We start from the raw sequence: 21,563 nt of genomic DNA on the forward strand, positions 1-21,563 counted from the left end.
TACTAAACTTAACGACATTTGACAGTGTGTTGTCAATACATGAGACAATGATAAATTCTGGATAGCTGATAGTAAAATTTAGTTCTTTCTTTACCTGGATTACTTTAATGTAACTGAAGAAAGTAAATAATAAAGCGGAGGTACAGAACACATTTGGTTGCTCAACCCGCTTACACGCTTTTTCCTCGCGAGCTTCTCAGCTCGCTCCCCCTCCACTTTGTAAAGTTTCCGCATTCCCTACTTCCTCTGCGCCTCATCATCAGGGTTCTTTCACCTCGTTAAATTGGTCGCGCAGTTGCTCTCAGCCGTTAGTTTAGCTAGTGGTCGCTAAGGTAGCGGCTTAAGTTGCGCTTGTGGAAAATAGGAGCTAAAAAGGTAAGAATTTCGGGATTTTAGGAACGATGGGTGGTTTTATACCTCAGGAAAAATAGCCCATAGCAATATCTTTTCATGTAAATTGATAAGCTGTGGTAATTCCAACTTTGATTTTTCTGTCAGGTTTTTCAGTAAGTCTTAATTGATAAATTAAGTGTAAATATATGTGTGCATAGAACATTTAGAGGCGTTAGGTTTCAAAGTATTTACTGGAAAGTAGTCTTGCTTTCGTTCCTGTTGGCAATGTGTTCCTGGGGCCGCGGTGGAAAGTCCGTGAAGTTCCCGGATTTTGTCCGTGAACTATCTGTGTGGGTTAAAAACGTGTTGGGGTTAGGACGAGATGTACGGACCCATTTACTTCGGCAAAGACAGCCCTTTTTAATGGCCTTGTGTACAACCTTTGCTGTTTCTCTTGGCTTTTTTCAGTTGTGTGAAGGCGGGTCGTCATGCATTGTTCGTCGGACGGCAGGGCGCCATTTTGATCAATGTGCACTTTTTTTTTCTTAACGGTTTATCTGACGCGTGAGGTGTTAACTGAAAAATAAAGGCACAATATTTAATTACTGTGATTATAAATTTATGGTTTACTAACCAGATGTCAAAATGTTGATTCACCTGATAGGAATTGTCAAATTTTTAATAGCCAGTTTAATTTAAATCACACAATTGCTTCGGCATTTGCTAAAGTTTGACTATGTTTCGTCACAGATTAATTTGCATTTCAGAAGGCTTTAATTCTGACCTTACTTTATGACTTAGCATTCTAAAAATATCTTAAACAAATTACTGTAAATAAAGAGTGTTTGATACATAAACAAAATAAATGAGAATAGATTCAGGGGGAGAAGTCCAAAATAAGTTTAAGGTATTGAGGTTTACTTAAAAGTTAGACGTTAACTGTTGTATACAGATACACATTTGTTATTATTGAAAGTGACACATTTTGCTTTTTAAAAAGTGAAACCATAGTATAGCCAAAGGAACTGCAGTAGTCTTACCACTATTATGAAATCTATGTAGATAAGCAGAGTTTGTCTTAAGTTGGCGTTCATTTTGCTGTTTACGTCGCAAGTTTCATTTTTCTTGTAAGTAAAAAGCAAAATAGAGCTTTGGTAGGGTACGTAACTTGAATTTTTCATACACTGTGTGATCAAATTTGATCTTTTTGACTTATAATTTATTGTTTGTAATGTGTATGTATATAATGTTTTTAATTAGTTACAGCAAAATGATGGAAGCTGATTGGCCTGGGAAGCTGTTCATAGGAGGCCTCAGTATCGAGACTAATGAAAAGACTCTTGAAGTTGTATTTGGGAAATATGGTCCCATAGTGGAAGGTAATTCTTAGAACTAGCATATGTAAATATTCAAAGTAAATGTATATAACTGAACAGCTATGCAAAAATTATTTTTCTGTCTTAAAGCTTATCTGAACACTTTTTCTTATATTTATGTTTCATATTGGGAAAGTACTTAGAACAGTGAACGAAGTAAGAGACATTTAAGAGGCTCTTACTATGGAGAATGGAAAACAAGGAACAGTAATAAGTTTAGCATTGAAATGTGATGATAGGCTAACTATAGAGTTCTTCACTGTTGCTTTGTAGATTAATCATAATGCTTTAAATGGAAAGTTTTTAACATACCTTTCTGAAGGTGGTTAACTATTACATCCAGAATATTAATTAAATTAAAAGAAGACGTAACAAAAATTGTCAAAGTGTTGATTAGTAGCTTTGAAAAGAGTAAGAAAAATTTTATGTAACATTAAATTTAAAAGTTTTATATGGATTACAGTTATTTTGATGAAGGATCGGGAAACAAAGAAGTCCAGAGGCTTTGCTTTTATCACTTTTGAGAGCCCTGCTGATGCTAAGGATGCTGCCAAAGATATGAATGGAAAGGTAAAACACTTCTTTGATAATTTTCTAGCTCTGTTCTTCATTGAATACTATTTCTAGATTCTGTTTTCCTAATTTTTAAAAGGTGGCATAATTACACATAGGACAAAATTATTGTCATTCTTCCTTTTTGTCCTATAAGTCCTGCAGAGTGGTTGGAAAAAATGACCTGAATATAAGCTTGAGCAGTATCTGTGAACCTATTTCCAAACTAGTAATGCAATGTAAGAATAAAACTTAAAACTGTAAAACAAACCTACATAAACAAAATTACAGTAGAAATAAGTTCCTCTTCATAAAAAAGCTATTGAAATTCATGGAAGATTTCTATACCATAAAAGCCTAGAAAGAGGAGTACAGAAAATTAATTCCTATTACTTAGGAAAATAATCCTTAAAAATTAATAGTTGAGCAGGATCTTTACAGTCAAATTAGGGGATGCTGTCTTTAAGGCAATTATGAGTAAACTAGTAAAGTGGTTATAAAAATAATTCACTCTTAACCCATGTCTAATATTGCTCTTCTTTTCTTAGTATGTTTTTATTCTATACTCAGTGATTTTTGTAAAATGGCTACTTTGATAGTTTATGTTTGCCTGCATTGTAGAAATTGTATTTGGCCAAGGATTTTGTATTGTGTACAGAGGTAAGTGAAACTTACTTAGAATATTTTATAAAATTACTTTGATTTCTGGTTTTTAAGTATAAGAACATGGGGTTTGTATGGAAGTTATTCTTAAATTCTTTCATTCACCAGGCATTTTATTGAGTCCCAGCCATTGATAATGCAACTAATGGTTATAAATAAGATAATATATTTTTTTGTATACCAAGTTAAAAGATAGGAAATGTATAAAAATTGAGTCCACAAGGTGGAATTGCTAGTTGTGGCTGTTTAGATGGGGTAGGGCCCAGTGAAATCTCAGTAGGAATTTAGGACCAAGATTCTTTTTGAAAAACAATATAAAATACCAGAATGTTTATGTGCAACAGTTATTTTTTTAATGTTTATTTTGAGAGAATTGGGGAGGTGCAGAGAGTTGGGCACTTAACTGACGGAGATACCCAGGCTTCTCTGTGTGGAACAATTACTAAAAATTACGTTTTTAAAAATAGTTTGGGTCTGTGTAAAAGGTAAACCATTCTGAAATTTCTGAGAGTTTACAAAATTTAAGTAGTCCTGAAAAAGGAGAGTATGAAGTGCTACATTAAAACGGTGTGTTTTAGGGACATATTTAAAACAAAACTGAGTTAAGAACCGGGTATGACAAAACATATTAAAGACCAAATAAGTGTACTGTTAAAGAAAAGTAAAGGAAACTATTAGGTAAGTAAATATAGCTACATTGTATTGGTAAATGTTCATTTTTAACAACAAATAACAGTAATACAGAATATAATCATTCTGAATAAATACTAGTAACTTGTTTTCTAAGTGACATACCCAATTGTTTTACATATCTTTGGGACACTGGAAAATTTAAATGGTAGAAATAATAAAATGAAATGAGCTATATGGTAGAAAATGTGTATTTTCATGAAATGTGAGAGCTATTAATTTTTAAATACTGGATGAAATGCCAAGAGTTTTAAAAAATATATATGTACTTGTGTATTGAATGGCTTCATGGAGGGAAGTTATTTGTCAAATGTCTCATATTTGGCAAGTGAAGAGACTGGTCAATAAAATACATGCTTTGGGGAACAAAACACATTGATCTTTAAGTTGATTTTAGTTTCAGTAGTTACTGGATTTGTTCATTTGTTAAACTTAAATTGGTGTAATGTTATGGTTATTATACTTAATGTTATACTTATATTATACTTAATGTTTTTAGTCGTTGGATGGAAAAGCAATTAAAGTAGAGCGAGCCAACAAACCATCTTTTGAAAGTGGTGGTAGACAGAAACCACCACCTCCTCCAAGAAGCAGAGGCCATTCAAAAAGTGCAAGCTGTGGAAGAGGAGGAAGTGGGGGAGTGAGAGTGCGTCCCTCACGTGGAGGACACTTGGGTAATGTTTTAAAATACAAGGATGCAACCATAGAACTGGAAAACAGTAAGTTTGAATGTATGGAATTACTTCAGTTTTTATTTACATCTTTCATGAGATGGATGAACTGTTAGATTCATTAGATGAGGAATTAACATTAGTAATAAATGCTAAGCGTTTATAGTTTTAAAAAATGATTGAAATAGGTAATGTGCAAAAAATAATCTTGCAGTGAAATGGCATAGATACCAAACTAAATTTAGTTTGTTTTAGCAGTATTACCAATTATTTCTAGTCAAATCAACAATTTTTCCTCAGTACTCATTTTTATTGATTGTATGTTTTTATAGAAGTTAAGATTGGTTGTTCATAACTATGACTGGCTGGCTCTGTTTGTAGAGCATGGGACTTTTAATCTTGGGGCTGTGAGGTTGAGCCCCATGTTGGACATAGAGCTTAGATAAAAAAATTGTTGGCTTATATTTGAAAATCCATCTTTTCTTTATTGTGGAAGTTATTTCATTGCATCACAAAAACATTGGGGAGTCTTTAAAAGTACACAAGAGAAAGTAAAATCACTCAAAATACATGTTTCATGCATAATACTTCATATTTCAGGATTAACCTTGCAGTATTGTTTTCCATGTGTGCATGTGCAAACATCTATGCAAATCTCATCATTTTGAAAGAAGGGTTTTCTTCCTTGGTTTTTTGTAAAAAAAAAAAAACCTTGGATTTGGGAAAATATAGGAAATAATATAGAGCTTTTTTTAGATTTTTGAAGATGGGTTTATTCAGAAAGAAATTTAAAAGCTGCTGCTTCACAAATAGTGTGTACCTTTATCGTGTGTGGGAGGGATAATGAGTTACTGAAAATGGTATTTACGAACTTTTCAGAGAAATCTTTTTTATTCATTATGAAAGGGAGTCGCTTCATGTACCACATAAACTTTATTTCTTCTATTAACCAGTCTTCAAATCAAACATTGGGCTTCCATTTTTGATAATTAAGTGTGATTTTTAGGAAATGGCTCCTAAAGTGGAATTGCAAAGTTTGACCCATTTTAAAACACACTAAATTGGTCATGAGAAAATTTTAGTATTTTTCCCATGTTTCAAAATATTCATATTTTTCTTACCTATAACAATACTGGGGACTTTTTCTAGTTGAAAAGATAAACAAATGATTTTTGATGATTTAATATGTAGATCTTAAACTATTAAAATTGAACAGAACATAGTTTTTTTCATTGACGTAAAATTGCTATTATTTTGTAAGTGAACTTTAAGAATAGTATGTTAATTTACTCTCAAGATACTTCATTTTTGAAATATATTCCACTTTTCATTTTTTAAAATAACTTTATTTATGCCTATGTGTTCTATTTTTCAAAAGCTTTCTTGACACCAGGATAATAGAGCAATTACTTACCATTTTTCTCCACTCTTTCAGTTTTCCCCAAATGTGTGTCTCTTTCATATGAATATAAAATGCTTCTTAAAATTTTTCTGGATTTTCCAAATTGATTTTCATAAGAAGTCTTTGACTTCTATTTATGTCTTACTAGGAAACACTTTTAGTTTATACAAGATGAATGCCTAAAACGATAATATTGTGTAGTAAAGATTTTTAAACAATAATTGAAACTTGATCATTAAAAATTCTACTTACTAAAAAGATTTCATTTAAATACAGATGATCGTGAATATGTTAATCTCAACATGAGTTCTTCCAGGGGACCCTTCCCAGTTAAAAGAGGTTCATCTTCAAGAAGTGGAGGTCCTCCTCCAAAAAAATCTGCTCCTTCTGCCCCAGGACGTAGCAGTAGAGGGATTGGAGGAAGAGGTAAATTCTATAAATTAAAAAGGCAATAGTTTCTTATAAATGAAAATCACTTATTTTAAACTGAGTGTTTAAATTTCAAGAAGCACAGTGGAATGTGAGGAAACATATGGGGCTTATTTAGTGATCATAACCTATTTTTGGTGAGGAACTAATTGTTCAGGTTCTAATTGTAGATGCAGTAGATAATTAGCAAACATCAGTGGGGAAAATTTTGCCTTTAAGGGCTATGTTTGCTATGGAACTCTTCATTTTTCTGACAGTTCTTGTGAGCATGCTTTGATTAGTAGGCTTCTTTTTTCACCTGGATTCAAGGTCAATATTTTCATGAAAGTGTCCCATAAGAGAATATTTTCATGTATAGCATAGTTTGGCTATGTATTTTGATCACCTGGTTTATATTTAATTAGTTACAAACAGTAACTACAAGTTATAAACAAAACAGTACTTCTTTTTTTCTTTCTGTGTTTGGACCATAATGGTGTTCTGCTGTAAAATTTTTGCTCGAAATGTGGGTGGTGGTGGATACACACTTAACCTCAGTGTGAGTTCTTCAAAAGGATCTGTGCTAGTAATGCCCCAGTGTAAAAGTTATCAGAAAGCTCAGTATTAAAATCATAATGCTTATGTGTAAATCATTGTTTTTGTTCTGTGAGTATACAAAGAAATATGTAAGTACATAGAAGATATATTTTCTGCTACCAAGAATTCTCTCACTGGGAAGGAAATATGTTATATAAGTATTTCATGCTTAATAAATTTAGAAATTAGCTGGGAAGGTACTGTACACATGGATAGTTATTTACTTTAAAAAATTAAGGCTTGAGAGACTTAAAGGAGACTGACATTTTAAGTTGGGGGAATATGAAGTGCACTTAGGTATGAAATATATAGAAGACATTAAGACTGGTGGAGAGCTCAGTTATAAAATACATGGAAGACATTAAGATTGGTGGAGAGCTCATGTTTTAAATTGTTAGGTAGCAGTCCTTAGGGAATTTCAAGTTACTTAAGACAAAGCAAGAGATGAGTATCCTCAAATATACTAACACAATTTTGATGAGTAGGTGTAAGATTTTGGATTGAACAGAAAAGGAAGCAAGAGGGCATAGAAAACTTTTGAGTGAAGAAATAAATACCATCTTTTAATTGAGAGAAATCTGAAAACTTGAGTTCTCTTAATTTAGTATTGCTATTTAAACCTTGTTATATAGAAATTGCCATTATCATATTTACCCTTCTGAGGATCTGGTAGAACGTCAAGTGTAATTTGCTGTAATTAAGTGTATTTTGCTGTTGACAAAATACACAAGAAGCCTACACATTTCCAATGAAAGAATTAAATACTGAGCCAAAAAATAAATAAATGAAGGTTGAATTCTAGGAACTAATCATAAGAATTAATATATGAAGAGAATATTTATGGGAGAAAGTTTTCTTATTTTGAAAAATGTACAGTACTTTCAAATTAGCCCCTAAAAAGTATTGCTAATGAAACACTAGAAATCAGTATTGCCATCATTAAAAAGACCAAGCTATCTACCAGTTGGTGTGGTAAATTAGAAAATATTGTATATGTAAAGAGTTTGAAATGTAATACACTATGATATGATACTCCTGTTGGTGTGAGTGGGATGAATTGGCAGTCAATCATTTCTCTAGCTGAAAGAAGATACATATGTACTTCAGTCAGTGAGAAGTTTGAAGGTTTTACACCTATTCTTTGTGCTATTAATATTCATTAGCAATTCCTATGAATGTAAAAAGAAGTAAGGGGCGTGAAATATCTTCTAGCTGGAGCAGTTTTAATCACTGAATGATTTCATTGCATGTGAATCTTTGGTTTAAACATTGTAAGAAATACTGGCTTTGAAGGGATAATGGAATATGGAAAGCCATGGAAAATGTTTAGGTGATAACCAGGAACATTTAGGAATTTAAAGGAAAACATTGTAAATTAGCAAAATCATAGAGGAAGCAGGGTATATTACATATGCAGGTACTAGAAATTTGCAGTGGGGGTTGTAAATAGAAAATGATTCTTAAAGCAGGAAAAGGCACTATTCTTTTAATGGAATGAAGAGATGAAATAAACAAAGGAAATGATATATAAAAGAAATGGAGAGTTTTAAATTGAACCTTAATTATGCAGCAAGCTGGCTACAGAAAAGACAATCTAGGAAACTGATGAACAATGGGATAATTATTTAATACATTAAAGTTACTTAACGCCTTTGCTGTGTTAATACTCAGGACACTGAACAAGTATTCTTGGCAGTGTTAGTATATATACACAGGTAAAACATAAGAAAACATGGAGTATCTTGAGACCTAAAATAGTGGCTAAGAATAACATTAAAAGACCAAGGAAAGTGTGTAGATGGAGTTTGAAAATAAATTAAAATAACTTATCCTTATAAATACTGTGTTTTTGAACAGCCATCAGAACATTTAACTAGGACTGCAGTAACAAGGTGTGAATACAAAAAGAATAGTTCAGTTGTAATGGGATCTTATAATGGAGAGTATATTGAACACTGAGAGTAAAAATAATGATTAATAGACTTTCAGGTAACCTAAACAAGAGGTAGATTAAGTAAAACCATAGCAAATAGGGGAGAAAAGCTGCCAGAGGAAAATAGGCAGATTTAATCACTGAATATGTGGAAGTAGCTACAAAGTTGCTTATATTTAGAACTTTTTTTTAGCAGTTGATGGTAATTTAAAGATTATGCAAAATTTATATATGGAGTGGAAGATATCAGAAGATAAAACATTCAAGAAATATATGTAAAGATGCAGACAAAAAAATGAACATAAATATCCTAAAGGAGAAACCTGTAAGAATTGTGGAAAGAAATCAGTGTTTTGATCTCATAAAAGTTACTGAGACACTTACTTCAGAATCTTTAAATTAAAGGTCCATTGTCCCATGGAAGAGAAAACTATGGAGGTCCTTCACGCAGAGAGCCGGTCTCTTCCCGGAGAGATGACTATATGTCACCAAGAGATGATGGTTACAATACTAAAGATAGGTAAAGGAGGGGTGCCGGGGTGACTCAGTAGTAGGTTAAGCATACTACTCCTGATTTCAACTCAGATCATGATCTCAGAGTTATGAGATCGAACCCCACATTGGGCTCTGCTCTGAGTGTGTTTGAGGTTCTGTCACACTGTGTGCTCTTTCTTTTGCAAAAATTAATTAACTTTTTAAAAAGATACATAAGGGAAAACAAAGTATATAAATTGTCAATAATGCGTTTTTTGTTGTTGAAGTTCTAACATAAAGCTAAATATTTTTAAGTTAACAATTTAGAAATATTTAGTACATTTACAGCATTCTATAATTACCACACTTACCCATTTGCAAAATATTTCATCATCCTACAGTAAAACCCTGTAACATTAAGGGTTGCCTGCAACCCTTTGCTAGAGCCTGACAAACACCCATCTGATTCTGTCTCTGTTGATTTACCTATTCTGGATATATCATACTAATGGAATGAGACCATATGGCTTCTTTCCTCTAGCATAAGTGTTCTCAGTAGTCCTCCGTATTGTAGTATGAATCCTTCTGGTTATTTTAATGGCTTATTATATTCTGTTGTGTATATAATAAATATAATCTGGGTTACTATCATAGTACATTTTTGAACCTGTTTGATAGTATTTCAGTACCTGTTTTCAGTTCTTTTGGGTGTATACTTAGGGGTGGAAATTCATGGTTGTGTAGTAATTCTGTTTAATTTTCTAAGGAACTAACTTTTCCCACATGGATTGTACTTAACTTTGCAGTTCTGTCATCGAAGTACAAGTTTGAATTTCTCACTAACTTGATACTAAGTTGATATTTTCCATTTTTTAAGCTATTATAGCCAACTTACTAGGTGTGAGGTAGTATTTTGATTTGTATTTATTAGCTAATGATCAACTGAGCATCTTTTCATGTGCTTGTTGGCCATGTGTATATCATCTTTGGAAAAAAAGTGTATTCAAGGGTGCCCATTGAAAAAAGTTTTTTTTTTTTGGTCAGAGTTTTAAAATATATTCTGGGAATAGAAATTACATTTTAACAATTTACTTCTTTATTTAAGTTACTCGAGCAGAGATTATCCAAGTTCCCGGGACACCAAGGATTATTCTCCATCACCTAGAAACTATGCATACTGTTACTATGGCCGTTCAAGTTCTCGGGATGAACATTACTCTAGAGGATATAGGTACTGAAAGTTTTCATTTTTATCAAATAGCTGCTTGAAAGTCTTAATTCTTACATTAATATTTTTTAAATTTAGTGATCGTGATAGCTATGGTGGAGGTCGTGAGAGAGGTTATTCTGAACATTCAAGTGGAGGCTCTTACAGAGAATCATAGAGTTACAGTACGAGTCCAGTTTTTCCTGATAAATCATAGAATTAGATTTAACAGGCAAGATTGGTATATATATTGTTACATCTAATTCCACAAAGGGAAAACTATAGAATGATACTCTGATTAGTTTGAAGATCTTTGAATTACTTTAATAGTACATTTAAACTAACAATGCCTTTGCGGCTAAACTGGCAGTCTCCTCTTATCCCTAATTAGAGAAAAAATACTTAAATACAAGGAAGGGAGGAGCTCTTGGTTGGGTTGACTTTGTGGGCTAAATATCTAACTCTGGATTTTAGTTCAGGTTATGATCTCATGGTTCACAGCATGGGTTTGAGTTCAGGGTTGGGCACTGCACGGACAGTATGGAGCCTGCTTAGGATTTTCTCTCAACCTTTGCCACTCTCTCTCTCCCGTGCATGCACATACTCTATCACAAAATAAATACACATTAAATAACAAGAAAGGGACAGTGTTCAACAGTAGAAAGCATAAGAACAACATGAAGATCAGGATTTCAGTCCTTTTTCAGAAACTGATAGAACATTTACTTCAAATAACCCGTTTAACCTGAAAAATACTACATTTGTACTTCCTTTTAAGTTTAAAATACCTTGATTAGTGCAGCATAATATTTTCTCAGCAGAGGCAGATAAAAACCTGTCTCTTCCAAATATTTAGTACTTGAAATAGAATCACAGTGCAGTGATACTCTCCAAAATTGTCATGTAGTTAGTTGTTTTTACTTGGTCATTGACTTTGCAGGTAGCTCCCGTGGTGCACCACCAGCACGAGGACCTCCTCTAACTTACGGTGGAAGCAGTCGCTATGATGGTTGTAGCTGCACACGTGATGGATACGGTGGAAGTAGAGAAAGTTACTCAAGCAGCCGGAATGATCTCTATTTAAGTGGTCGTGAGCATGGTGGCAGGCAGGAACGAGGGTTTCCACCTTCCATGGATAGGGTGTACCCTGCTCTTCGTGAATCATATGGTAGCTCAAGTTATGGGGGTTCCAGAGGTGGTCGTGGGGGAAACCGATCTGAAAGAGGAGGCCGTAGCAAATACTAAAAATAAGTTATGTGCCAGGTTTTTTTTGTTTTGTTTTTGCAAAGAGAAATTTTAAATGCTACTTTTTTCTGCTTTATTGCATTGGTTAATAAAAGAAAAATGTTACCCTTGTGGGGGCAGGCATACTTTTATTTGCCCTCCATGCATTTTTGGTAAGAAGAAAACATTCAAAGTAATTTCATAATAATTAGTGTTAATTAAGGAATATTACAGAAGTTATTTGAAAATAGTGTCTGTATTGTTAAAACTTTTAGCATAAGTCTCCGTAAAATGGTATTTCATTCTTATTATTTTACTATTTAGCTATAAAAAATGTGAAAGCAAATTTGTTTGAAAGGTGAATTGCACTGTTTGCCTGAAAATTTCCTTTGTGTTGGAAATAAATGCATACAATATAAATGCATACAAAATCTATACTCCTGAAAGAAAAAAAAAATGTTACTTTTGGGAGACGCATACATTAACTTTCCTTCCATGATTTTTTTGGATAAGATGAAAAACATTTTTGAAAGTAATTTCATAATTGTTAATGTTAATTGATGAAAACTAGAGAAGTTGTTTAAATGTAATTGTCTGTATTAAGATTTTCAGAGTAAACATTTCCATTAAATGGTTATTTCCTATGTGGTTTTACTGTTGACTTAAAAAAATGAGAAAGCAAATGTGTATGGAAGGTAAACTGCATTGTTTGCCTAATTTTCTTTTTGTGTCTGATGAATATAAATGCATATAATATAAAGTGGCATGTTCTTTTTTCCACAGCAAGCTGTGCCTGTTTTCCATGTGGGCATACTAAGCCATTTATATATTGTTTGCAAGTTTAAATGTGTAAAACAGTTTGAGAAATGGATTACAAAAAAATGTTTGCTTCATTACTTTAAAATTTTATGTATACTTTATCATTCCAAAGGAATGGTATAAGTTGAAAGAAAAATTCGATACAGGAGGAAACAAAAATACTAGAAATCTTATAATTAAGTATCCATTTCCTTTCCCAGATTAAAGCAGATGACCAGAGTGGGAACAATGGTAATAAAATCAGTTTTCCACCTGTGTCAAAACTGAACCAGTTAACTTTATAGAGAGTTAAGATGATGTGAATTTTGTCAAATGCTTTCTCTGCATCTATTGAGAGGATCTTATGGTTCTTGTCCTTTCTTTTATTGATGTGATGAATCATGTTAATTGTTTTGCGGATGTTGAATCAGCCCTGCTTGGTGGTGGTGAATACTTTTTTTTTTTAATGTGTTGTTGGATCCGGTAGGCTAATATCTTGTTGAGAATTTTTGCATCCATGTTCATCAGGGAAATTGGTCTGTAGTCCTCCTTTATAGTGGGGTCTCTGTCTGGTGTTGGAATCAAGGTAATGACAGCTTCATAGAGTTTGGAAGTTTTCCTTCCATTCCTGTTTTTTGGAACAGCTTCAAGAGAATAGGTGTTAACTCTTCTGTAAATGTTTGCTGGAATTCCCCCGGAAAGCTGTCTGGCCGTGGACTGTTGTTTTTTTGGCAGAGTTTTGATTACTAATTTGATTTCCTTACTGGTTATGGGTCTGTTCAAATTTTCCTTTTCTTCCTCTGACAGTTTTGGTAGTGTATATGTTTCTAGGAATTTGTCAGTTTCTTCCAGATTGCCCATTTTATTGGCATATAATTGCTCCTTATATTCTCTTATTGTTTGTATTTCTGCTGTGTTACAAGTTGTGATCTCTCCTCTTTTATTCTTGATTTTATTTAGTTGGGTCCTTTCCTTTTTCTTTTTGATCAAACTGGCTAGTGGCTTAATTTTGTTAATTCTTTAAAAGAACCAGCTTCTGGTTTCATTGATCTGTTCTACTGTTTTTTGTTTTGTTTTGTTTTGTTTTCAATAGCATTAATTTCTGCTCTAATCTTTATTATTTCCTGTCTTCTGCTGGTTTTGGGTTTTATTTGCTGTTCTTTTGCCAGCTCCTTAAGGCGTAAGGTTAGGTTGTGTCTCTGAGATCTTCCTTCTTTAGGAAGGCCTGGATAATACTACTAACTCTAAGATATATGAAAATGTAACAGAAAAGCAAAAGATTTCACATTTGCTTTTGCAAATGCAGGATTTTTTTTTTTACCTTAATCCTGGAATTCACTGATTGCTTTGAATAATGAAGAGGTGAACACAAAATGAGCAGCAGGAAAAATTTTATTAGAATATTAACAAAGTAGAAGGAAAGAATAGAAGGAAAGCTGCCTTTGCAGAGTGGGGGCATTTGAATATGAATACCTGTGGGTATAGGAAATGGTCCATTTTTAAGGTTCTGGTCAGCATCCCTTTTGCCTGCCTCTCCTTCCTTCTCAGGCTCTGCCCTTGCTGGATAGTTCTAGGTTTTGGGTTGTCCATTCCTGATTCGCTCGACTCCATTGCGTTAGAGATCAGACTATAGTCATAATGTGCATCGTGTAACACAAGTTTTATGAAAGGTTGGTTTTTTTTTTTTTTTTTTAGATATTTTGATTTTCAAATTCCTGAGGGGAATGGGAGAGGGAGTTGGTGGTGTCTGTACCATTCTTAGAGGAACCTTATACCCAAAGGGATTTGCTTTGGTCAGACACTCCCAAAATTGTTTTGGTATGTTTTTCCCCACCCAGGGGCCTCAGGTGCTAACCTTTCCTTCTCCGCCTACTGAGTCCCATGTTTTCCTACCATATTCCCCCCCACTGAACATGTGTCTCCTAACTGCTGTTAGGAATAGGGACAGCGACCAGTCTTAACTGCTTACTGCTGAATGGGGTTGACAGAAACAGGGCAGGTTCAGAGGTCAATCCAGAGGTCCAAAATAATAGGGTATTTGGAATGTATGGGCTGGCATGATTTTCTTGGATGTCTTCTGGCATGTGGTGGTTCCTATGAATTGAATAGAAAAAAAGTATATTAGACCAGGAACATCAATATTCCAAATGCAAAGCCTCCTGGGGAGGAGGTCACACCAATAGAAGGAAAGACACATTGTAACCATCCAAAAAGTCCCTGATGTGTTTGGTCATTTTTTCTAAAACTATGGTTTTTCTTCCGTCTTCTATGCTTATTCAGATCTCGTGATACTATTGATTAGAATACTTAAGTCCTTAAACTGGTTTATGGTCCTCAATCCCCAGTTTTCCCTTTGACCATCTAGTTTCCATAGGAGCAACTCCGAGGCATATTTAATTTTACCTCAAGGAAAGACATCTTTGATACACAGACTATTATAAATTTAGGCAATTGTTTATCTGTCCTGCAGCTAGGAGCACTGTAGTTCTTAGTTCAGTCATAATATCCTATTGTAGCAATTGGGTGTGGCTCTCTAGAATTATAAAAAACATTGTGAAAAAGTCAAATCTCAGTGTATACACACAGGGACTGGGAGAAAATTTAGTCCTAAGTTTTCTGGAGATGCCTCTAATTAACGCTGTGTTTGGAAGGTTGGCCAGGAGTGGAAATGACAGAAAAAGACTCCAGCGTAGGAATGAAATAAACTGTTTTCCCCCACTAAATCCAGAGTTAAACGCTGAGGCTCTGGGTTTCTGACCGGTAGTTGGTTCAGGGGAGCTGCCAGGAAGTCTTGGGCCCCATCGGTTCCTTTCAAGGACACTGGTTATCTGAGCCCTCCAAGACTGAAGTCCTCAAGAGCATTCAGATATCCATTCACTGTCTCCACACAAGGAGCATGGACTACTTACAGAGTTCACTTTTGTCCCCTCTGAAGACATCCTAGTTTCCAGTGCACTTCATAGCCACATAAATGGCACTTGGTGCCACGACCTTGGGAAGTGTGGTCTGACATAGTTCGTAAGGCCATGACTAAAGCCTTAGATTTTTTCTTAAGCCTCCTTTTCTGTTCCTCCTCCTCCTCTTGACCTCAGTTATAATATACTGAATTGGCTGCTCATAAGAGCCCTTCCACGGTCCCTTCCAGCCCAGATAATTTTTGCAGTTTTCCATGAGTATCTGGGGCCAGTTGAGTGACAGGTTTGTCCTTTAGAATCAGCTTTGGGGGTGTCAAGGGAGATAACCGTATGTTTTTTAAAAAGTTTTTTAATGTTAATTTTTGAGCAAGCATGAGCAGGGGAGGGAGAGACACACACACACAGAATCCAAAGCAGTCTCCAGGTTCTGAGCTGCCAGCACAGAACCCGACACGACTTGAACCCATGAATTAGGAGATCATGACCTGAGCTGAGCTTAATTGAGCTACCCAGATACCAGTGGCACCTGTGTATTTAACGAGAGTCTTCCTTAACGTTTCCAGGAAAGCCACCAGGTTTTCATCCTGTGTCTATAAAGAGTGGCTTAAAATTTAGGATAACTTAAAAGTTTAACCTTAGAGCTTAATTTCTCCAAAATAAGCCTGGGAGTTGTGGCAATACCATTCCTCAGTGGGATGGTCATAGTCCTAGTTAGGATCTTGGGAAAGTAGTGCCTGGGTCCCAGTGGGAAACTAGAAGTTCCAAATAGAACTAGTCTCGTGATAATATCTCATGATATCTCATCCTCCTATCTTTCTGCTGCTGCCAGAACCCTACATTTCTGTCTCATTAAGAGTCTGGTTCAACAAAAGCAATATATCTTTCACAGTCAATTCAAAAACATAATATTCTGAAAAGGCTCTATGTACTCATGCAGATCATCAGAAAATTTACCTAGATTTCTTTTTATCTGCTTTAAATATTAGAATGAAAAAGGTACTTGTAATCTTATCATGGTGGTGCCTTTTGTGTCCCTCCTTCCGGTACTCTAGGTTCTTGTAGGAGAAACACACCTGCTACATCACAGGGAGGGCCTGGATAAGATAGGCGGCATTTTAAAGTGCACATTTAAAGTCTCGATATATAGATCGAGGACCCCAGGAGGGGGGGTGAGGTGGAAGACTTCCCTTCATCCTTTTCTAGATATGCTGTGGATACAGGTAATCTTATTGCTGGGTCTTGGAAAGGACTGCCAGTAAGCCAGAGTTGACCTTGCATTGCATACACGTTCTGATCTCTTAAATCCCCAAAAACATTAAAGATAGGGGACTTCTCACCATTTCCCCTATATTTACAAAGCAAGTCCAATTGTATGATACTATTATTTTCATTGTTTATTATTTATCTTTGAGTAAGAGAACAAACAAGTGGGGGAGTGGCAGAGAGAGAAAGAGAAACCCAAGCAGGCTCAATTCACACTGTCAGTGCAGACCCAAGTGTGGGGCTTGAGCTCACAAACCGTAAGATTATGACCTGAGCCAAGATCAGGAGTCCGATGCTTAATCAGCTGAGCCACCCACGTGCCCTTGTAGGGGGTAGTATTATTGATATTTCCCTCTGACACTCAGGGTTTTTTTTTCCTTCCTCCAATTTGTGTTGGAGCCAAACCTCTGTGCAAAAGAAAATGAGTCACTTTTTTCTTTAGGTTTTGTGGATCAAAATCATCCCAATTATTTAGAATGCATTCCAGAGGAGTATTGGCTGTGGTGGGGGAATTACCCATCTATAGGAAAAAGATGAAAAGGCTTCTCTTACCTCAATTTCTTATAGCTGGCCAGGAGAAGCCTCATCTCCTGACCCCAATAGTTGGCCAGGAGAAATCTCATTTCCTGGCCCCCCATTTTGGCTAGCTGTACAACTGGCAGCAAAAAGCCCCATCAGTCTTGCGAGGCGGTGGGAGTAGTAGCTCTTATCTAGGTATGACCCTACCTCCAAGAACTGACCCATCTTCCCTGGTTTCATCTACCCCTTTGCTTCCTGCCTGCGGGACTTTAGGATATTGACTGTGACCAAGCAAGACTCCCCTGGTTGCACTACTTTTAGGATGCACTAATTTTAATTTGGCCCAATAGTAACTTGCTATAGATCATAATAAAAACTGTTCCTCTTTACAATTACATTTCAAAATGCTGGCAAAAACCATTTTTTTGTAAGGATACAATTGGACATTGAGGGTGGGCTAAAGGGCCAAAGCTGAGTTCTATTCCTCTGGCTTTTTCAGCAGTCTCTGCATAAATATGTTCCAGCCATGTGGGTGTCCATTTTGAAGTCACTAGAGTGGGACAGGTCAGCATACAGTGGGCTAAGTGTAGCACAATGACTCCCATGTGTCCTGATAAAAAGTCTTTGATATATCATAGTCCTCTATGTCTCATATGGCACAGGCATCATCCATTCCTGTGCTTTGCAGGAACACAAATATGAAGCATTTGGAGGCCAGCAGCAAGAGTATCGCCATCATTTCCCCCAGCTTTTAGGTCAGAAGACAGACAGTTTCAATCTTAACCCCGTGTACTTTTAAAATTCATTCATTTTAATTTTAGCCCATGCTGACCACACATGACATTCCTTTCCAAGGTTTCCCTTTACAAATCTTCTATAACTTTTCTTTGCATTTACGTTTTGCCTCTAGACACTTCTCACCAACCAACCAGTCTTATTTAGAACAAAATTACTTTGTCTTTTACCTTCAACAAAAATGCATTTCTATTTCTTATATATTTCTTAAATACTTTTCTACACACAGAGTTTCTTTCCTTATTTCTATCAGTTTAACTACATTTAACAGAATTTTAACTCTTAGAAATCTTAGTCTCCAGTGAAAAATAAGTAGTAATCCATTGCGAGCTGTACATTACATCAGAATTCCAACTTTTAAACACAAAGCATGTTTTTCCAACAGATCCAGATATCCTTGTTTTTCTGCAATAAGTCAAAAGCACAAACTTATGTTTAGTAAGCAATGCTTTATAATATCCCATCCAATTTGGAAAAGGCCTAAATATTCAACAAACTTAATCTACCTTATCAGCCAAGCAAAACTTTAAAGCATTGTTGCAATGTATCAAAGACCCTTAAAGCTGTCTTAACATTTAACCATTAATACTTTGAGATAAACAAAATTAACCATCATTTTAAGTCATCCTTTTGCTTACAAATTGCAACAGAGATAACATGAACTTATTTGACTCTCGGTAAACGTAGGTAGAAAATGACGTATTTATTACTGATAACTCTAAATACATGTCTATCTTAATTAAACAAAGAAACTTAACATTAGTTTAAATACCAAATATGTTACACCTGTGTTCACTTAAAAGTCAACCAATTTGTTCACCATTATCAAGTTTCATCTGTGGCACCAGTGAGGAAATCTGAGGTAGGCAGTGTAACTCTAAAGGGGTGCTCTTTGCTTTTTGACAGTGAGTGGAGGAGGAGCCCATGGTGCAGGAGGCACCCCAGATGATATAGGAGGTTGTCATGCTGGCTGCACTTAATAGGAGAAGAAATAGGAGGAGAGAGGTTATGTAGAGGGAGGTAGAAAATGTCAGGCTTCACCAACAAGCTTGGAGGCCCATAAAAGCCTTTGTTCAGAAAGGCAGGGAAATAGACCTTGATTTTGGCTCTTTAACCCCCCACCCAATGGCTGATATTCAATATGTAAGTTACTGTTGGGCCAAAATAAGATTAGTGGATCCTGAGACAACCAGAGAAGTCTTTCTTGGTCACAGCCCAAACACCCCAGGTAGGAAACGGAGGGGTAGGAGAAATCAGGGAAGACAAGGTAAGCTCTGCAAGGTGGGGTAACGCCTGGGTAAGAGAGACTACTACCAGCATCTTGTGAAAATGACAAGGCTTTTGGCTGCAAGTTGCATAGCCAGCCAAAGTGCGGAGCCAGGAGATGAAGTTTCTCCTGGCCCCTGTAGGAAATTAAGGGACACTTTTTTCCCTTTTCCCTATAGATGGGTAATTCCCCAACCAAGGCCATTACTCCTTTTGAATGCATTATGATTCATTTTCTTTTGCACAAAGGTTTGGCCCCAATACAAATTGGAGGAAGAAACCTGGTTGCCAGAGGGAAATATCAATGATATAACTATTCTACAATTGGAATTGTTTGCAAATGTGATGATAAATGGCAGAATTTCCATATGTTCATTGTTTTTCGGCCTGAAGAAAAAAGAGATACATGTAAGCAATGTAGTGTGGATCCTGATTTAATGGCAACCCTTTCTGAAGTCCAGCAATCAGGAGGGGAAACAATTAATGGCCTCTTGCCTGTATCCAAAAAAAGACCTAGAGAAGGAGGAAGGGAAGTCTTCCACCTCACCCTCCTCCTTCTTCGGTCCTCAATCTATATATGTGTATTAAAAAACATACAATTCTGCTCCTTGTTGCCCACCTTATACAGGCCTTCCCTGTAATGTAACAGACATGTTTCCCTTACAAGAAGCTAGAATGCCAGAAAGAGAAACTTTTACACTACAAGGTTTAAGACAGATAAAAGGAGATCGGGTAAATTTTCTGATCAGGTGTTGTATAGAGGTTTTTCAAAATACTATGTATGCTTTTGAGTTGATCTTTGTTAAATCAGACTCTTAATGAGATAGAAAAATTTGGGGTTCAATTTCTTGTCTCAGCAGCTAAGAGATATGGAGATTAGCAAGTCATCAATTACCACGGGACTAGAGGTACTATAGAGAAATTCCAGCCCCCTCCTGGAGCTCAGGAAATTCCATCCCGAGATCCTAATTGAGACAATGACCATCCCATTGAGGGATGGTATCGCTGCCACCTCCAAGCTTATATTTTGAAAAAAAATTAGATACCTAAGTTTTAACCCTTAAATTATGCTAAATTAGCCACTATTTTACAAATACCAAATGAGGCCCCAATGGCCTTCTTGGGGAGGTTGGGGGAGGCTCTCATGACATATATGGCTATCTCCCCTGACAGCCCTAAAGCTGAGATGATTTTAAAGGACAAATTTATCACTTAATCAGCCCTAATTATTCAGAGGAAATGCAAAAATTGGCTGTTGTACTTGAAGGAAACTGGAGGAGCTCTTACAAGCTGCCAACTGGGTATATTACAACCAAGATAAAAACAAAACAAAAACAAACAAAAACAGGTAGGAGAATTAAAAAAACAATCTGAGTCCTTAGTTGTCACCTTACATACCATGTCAGACCAGACTACGTGAGGTCCTGGCCCCAAATGCCACTTATGTGGATAAGCCACTGGAAATGAGACTGCCCTCAAAAGCAACAACAGAATTCAGAGCCCCATAAGCCATGCCATCTTGGTGGAAACAATTACTTGAAGCCTGAGTGCCCTCGAGGACCTCCATCCCCAAGGGCTCAGATAACCAGTGTCCCTGAAAGGGACTGAGGGGTCTGGGGCTCTTTGGAGTGGTTCCCAGAACCAACTGTCTATTGGAAGCCTGGACCCTCTAGTAACTCTGGAAAACTCAGGTAACTAGCATGTCGGATCACTTCCTAATTGATAATGGAGCCATATATTCTGTCGTCTTTTCCACTCCAGGCCAACTATCCAAATGCAGCATAATGATTGGAAGCATTTCTGGAAAACTTGTAACTAAACTTTCTCTCAGCCCCTGGGATGTATAATTTTTTCTCACTCTTCCCTGATAATTCCAGAGAGCCTTACCCCCTTGCTATAAAGGGATATTATAACTAATTGGAGACTACAGTGCTGCTAACTCCAGGACAGATAAACAATTAGGTCAGTTTTGGAGGATTACTGGATATTGTAGGCTGTGGATACCAGGGTTCAGAAATTAACTCTCACACTGTATCAATTATTAAAGGAGACTCAATCCCATCTATTCTCCCAAGGAAATAAACTGGGGTCTAACTAATGGACACTGGCTCCAGTGACTCCAGCCCTTGGGATGGTTACAAGCAAAGCAGGAGAAATTTCTATTATTGAGCTCAAATACCTGAAAGATCATTCAAGTACTGCATCAGGCCTTTTATAAGATATGGTAAACGGCTGCCTTAACTCTTTCTCTAATAGGAACAAATCAACAAACGGAGGCAAAAATTAGCAGACTCCTGGAAATCTTGGAGCAACATATGGAACTGGACATCCTGGCTCCTCTCTTTAGCTGGTCCTGTCTTAACGCTTTTCATAGCCCTCCAGTTTGGTCCTTGTATTCTTAATATGCTCATAGAGTTTATTTCCTCTCATTTAGAAGCTATAAAGTTCCATATGATGCTCCAGCTGGACCATTCTAG

General features: G+C 36.0%; 1 protein-coding gene across 1 annotated transcript; it reads left to right on the forward strand.

Annotated features, from left to right (window-relative positions):
* Positions 1-1,603: 1,603 nt before the first annotated feature.
* On the forward strand, positions 1,604-11,563 carry LOC115508111 (RNA-binding motif protein, X chromosome-like). Its single transcript, XM_032592305.1, is given in 8 exon segments — positions 1,604-1,712; positions 2,173-2,279; positions 4,114-4,288; positions 5,964-6,113; positions 9,031-9,145; positions 10,205-10,330; positions 10,406-10,491; positions 11,247-11,563. Coding segments are annotated over 8 exon segments (1,173 nt in total). The 3' UTR covers positions 11,552-11,563.
* Positions 11,564-21,563: the final 10,000 nt, after the last annotated feature.

Source organism: Lynx canadensis, chromosome Y (genome assembly GCF_007474595.2).
Source record: "Lynx canadensis isolate LIC74 chromosome Y, mLynCan4.pri.v2, whole genome shotgun sequence".
Lineage (NCBI taxonomy): Eukaryota > Metazoa > Chordata > Mammalia > Carnivora > Felidae > Lynx > Lynx canadensis.